The 2,574-nt window shown below is 39.0% G+C and overlaps 1 protein-coding gene across 1 annotated transcript in view; it reads left to right on the top strand.

Moving 5' to 3' along the window:
• LOC106522671 (contactin-4) overlaps positions 1-2,574 on the top strand; it is a gene marked incomplete at its 3' end in the record, with an annotated part of 36,044 nt that overhangs the window by 28,428 nt on the left and 5,042 nt on the right. Inside the window, 1 exon segment of the mRNA XM_014015784.1 lies at positions 1,743-1,912. Coding sequence (XP_013871238.1) covers positions 1,743-1,912 — 170 coding nt within the window.

Here is a 2,574-nt window from a genome sequence, read left to right as displayed (position 1 = left end):
GAGAGAGAGAGAGAGAGAGAGAGAGAGAGAGAGAGAGAGAGAGAGAGAGAGAGAGAGAGAGAGAGTGACTGCATTTGGGTCAGTAGCTGAAATGAAACGTTAGGGGTGTCAAAACTTTTGGATTTCTCATTCTGAAGCGCGCTTAAAGGAGACATATCATGCTTTTAAATCCTTTTTCACATTTAAATCATTCAGTTGGGGTCTATATAAAGTGAAACTGCAATGCTTTTGGTCTGAATTCCTCCTTATTGTAACTCCACAAGCCCCTCTTTCACCCCTTTTCTGAGGTTGTCGCAGATCAACTCGTTTTGAGGCTGTCTCTTTAAATCCAAACAAGGCACTTCACACCACCTTTAGCTTCCAGACTGATAGAGTGACTCACTTTCATTTGTTATCCAAGTATTAATAATGATTATACTAGATGTGTATGTACATTTAATATTACTGCTAAATAAAACCAATCAATCAGTCAATCAATAGAGGGGTTTATATAGCAGTGGAGAAAAACTGAACAGGTTGAAAAATATGACAAAATTTAGATTAATGATATAATATAACAATATGATAAAATAACAATATATCCATGCGGCACCGGGAGAAACTAAATTCAAATTTTCTGCTCTCCTAGAGACTTCAAATACACAACAAAATGTATTTAATGGCTAAAAAAAAGTGGATTTTGTTTATGTCTCCTTTAACTGTTGGTAATTTTTTAAAGTGATTATGTTCTTTAGGTAAAAGATGAATAAATACTGTATATAAAACATCTTTCAGTCATTTTGTCCCACTGCATTTATGCAGCAGCTGCCATAATCCGCCTCAGAACACTGACAACATTGACAAAGTACTTGAACACTGTTTTCCTCAAAGCAGCTGAAACAACCAATTTACTGCAGCAAATGAAAGTGCCGTGGGTAAACGCAATGAAAGCATTAGTGAGGTGGTGTCTGTTATAGTTGGGGCGTGTAAGTTTTTTTTTTTTACACTGGAGTGACAGCTGAGTGTTCTCAGGGTTTCCCATTGGTTTTTGTTAATAGACTGAGTGATATTGTCTGCTGCTTAGATTGCCAAGGCCAGTTTTTTTCTTTTAATGACTCAAGTATTTTTCACAGTCATAAAGCAGTCAGTGGTGAGTGGCTCCAACCAAAACATTAATTCTTACCAGCTTAAGAACAGAGACAACTTTTTTTCCCTACATGTAATCTTTTTCCTACCTCTTGACTTTCATTGTAAGGTAAGATGTAAGAGAACAAGTCCTCATCCTTTGTGTTGTACCTTCTTTATTTGATTCCTGCAGATTCATTATCTTGGCTTTTTGAAGCACAGATGGGCTTCTCTAAATGATTGCTTTAGTAGACTTTAAAGCTGTGCTTCTCATTTTGGTACCGGATCCACTGAGGAGCCTATTATGGGAAGTTTTATCTGATCAGCAGTGCATTGCAATTTCTATCAGGATTTCAGAAGATTATACGAGCTGTGTCATCCTATTACCCGTTTTAGTGGTGGCAGGCTGCACGTAATCACACAATATTTGACTGAGACTTTCATAAGACCTTCCTTTATAAAGTCAACACAGCTAAGCGTGTGACTCGGTGTTTTACAGAGCATGTTCTTGTGTTTTTGCAAGTGTTACCTTAGAACGTGTGTTTTGGGTAAAAAAGATGGTGAAGTACCTCATGTTCTCTTTAGAAATGCCATCTCTTGGATTTAAAACACTTTTTTTTGGTTGTTGTTGTTTGCAGATCAAACCAGATTTATCCAGGGGCCAGTGGACATGGAAATCCTTGTCGGTGAGAGTGTTGTGTTACCCTGTCAAGTCTCCAGTGACCCCGTCCTTGATGTTTCCTTTTCCTGGGCTTTTAACGGACAGCTGATCACCAACGGAGACGGTCACTTTGAGCTGGTGGGCGCGGTGAGCGACCCTTTGTCTAGAAGTCAATCCACAAGGGTTATCAAAGGCTGATTCTAATCTCAGGGTTTCCCCTAGGATTTTTCTTAACCGTGGTGGTGGTAGGCTGTCTTTTCTTTTTCTTTTTTTGTTTTTGGGGGGGTGGAGGGTTGACACAGACATTTAATTATAAAACATGATTTATTTTATGCTAATCTGTATCAGTTTATTGTATTTCGTAAACATATTTCACAGTTTTGTAGGAATGAACACATTTATTATGTTTATTCAAAATAAACCTGCTTCTTCTTACTTCAGTAACATGTTTAAAAGGAAATTTTATCAGTAAAAAGCCTCAGATCATGGCCTGTTTCTACAAATTGTCTTTGTAACACTTCAGAAGAACTCAACTCTTGTAGATGTAAAAGACAACAGTTGAAAATGCAACTATCCAAAAAAAATCTTCCTTTCGTGTTTCTCAGCTGGCCTGGGAACACCTGGGGATTCCCCCAGGGGAGCTGGCCCAAGTGACTGGCGAGAGGGAAGTCTGGGTCTCTTTGCTTAGGCTGCTGCCACTGTACCTGACCCCGGATAAACAGAGGAAGATGGATGGATGGATGGATGGATGGATGGATGGATGGATGGATGGATGGATGGATGGATGGATGGATGGATGGATGGATGGA

This window comes from Austrofundulus limnaeus, unplaced genomic scaffold, assembly GCF_001266775.1.
Source record: "Austrofundulus limnaeus strain Quisiro unplaced genomic scaffold, Austrofundulus_limnaeus-1.0 Scaffold134, whole genome shotgun sequence".
NCBI classification, from domain to species: domain Eukaryota; kingdom Metazoa; phylum Chordata; class Actinopteri; order Cyprinodontiformes; family Rivulidae; genus Austrofundulus; species Austrofundulus limnaeus.
This window is presented reverse-complemented; position numbering and strand designations above follow the sequence as displayed.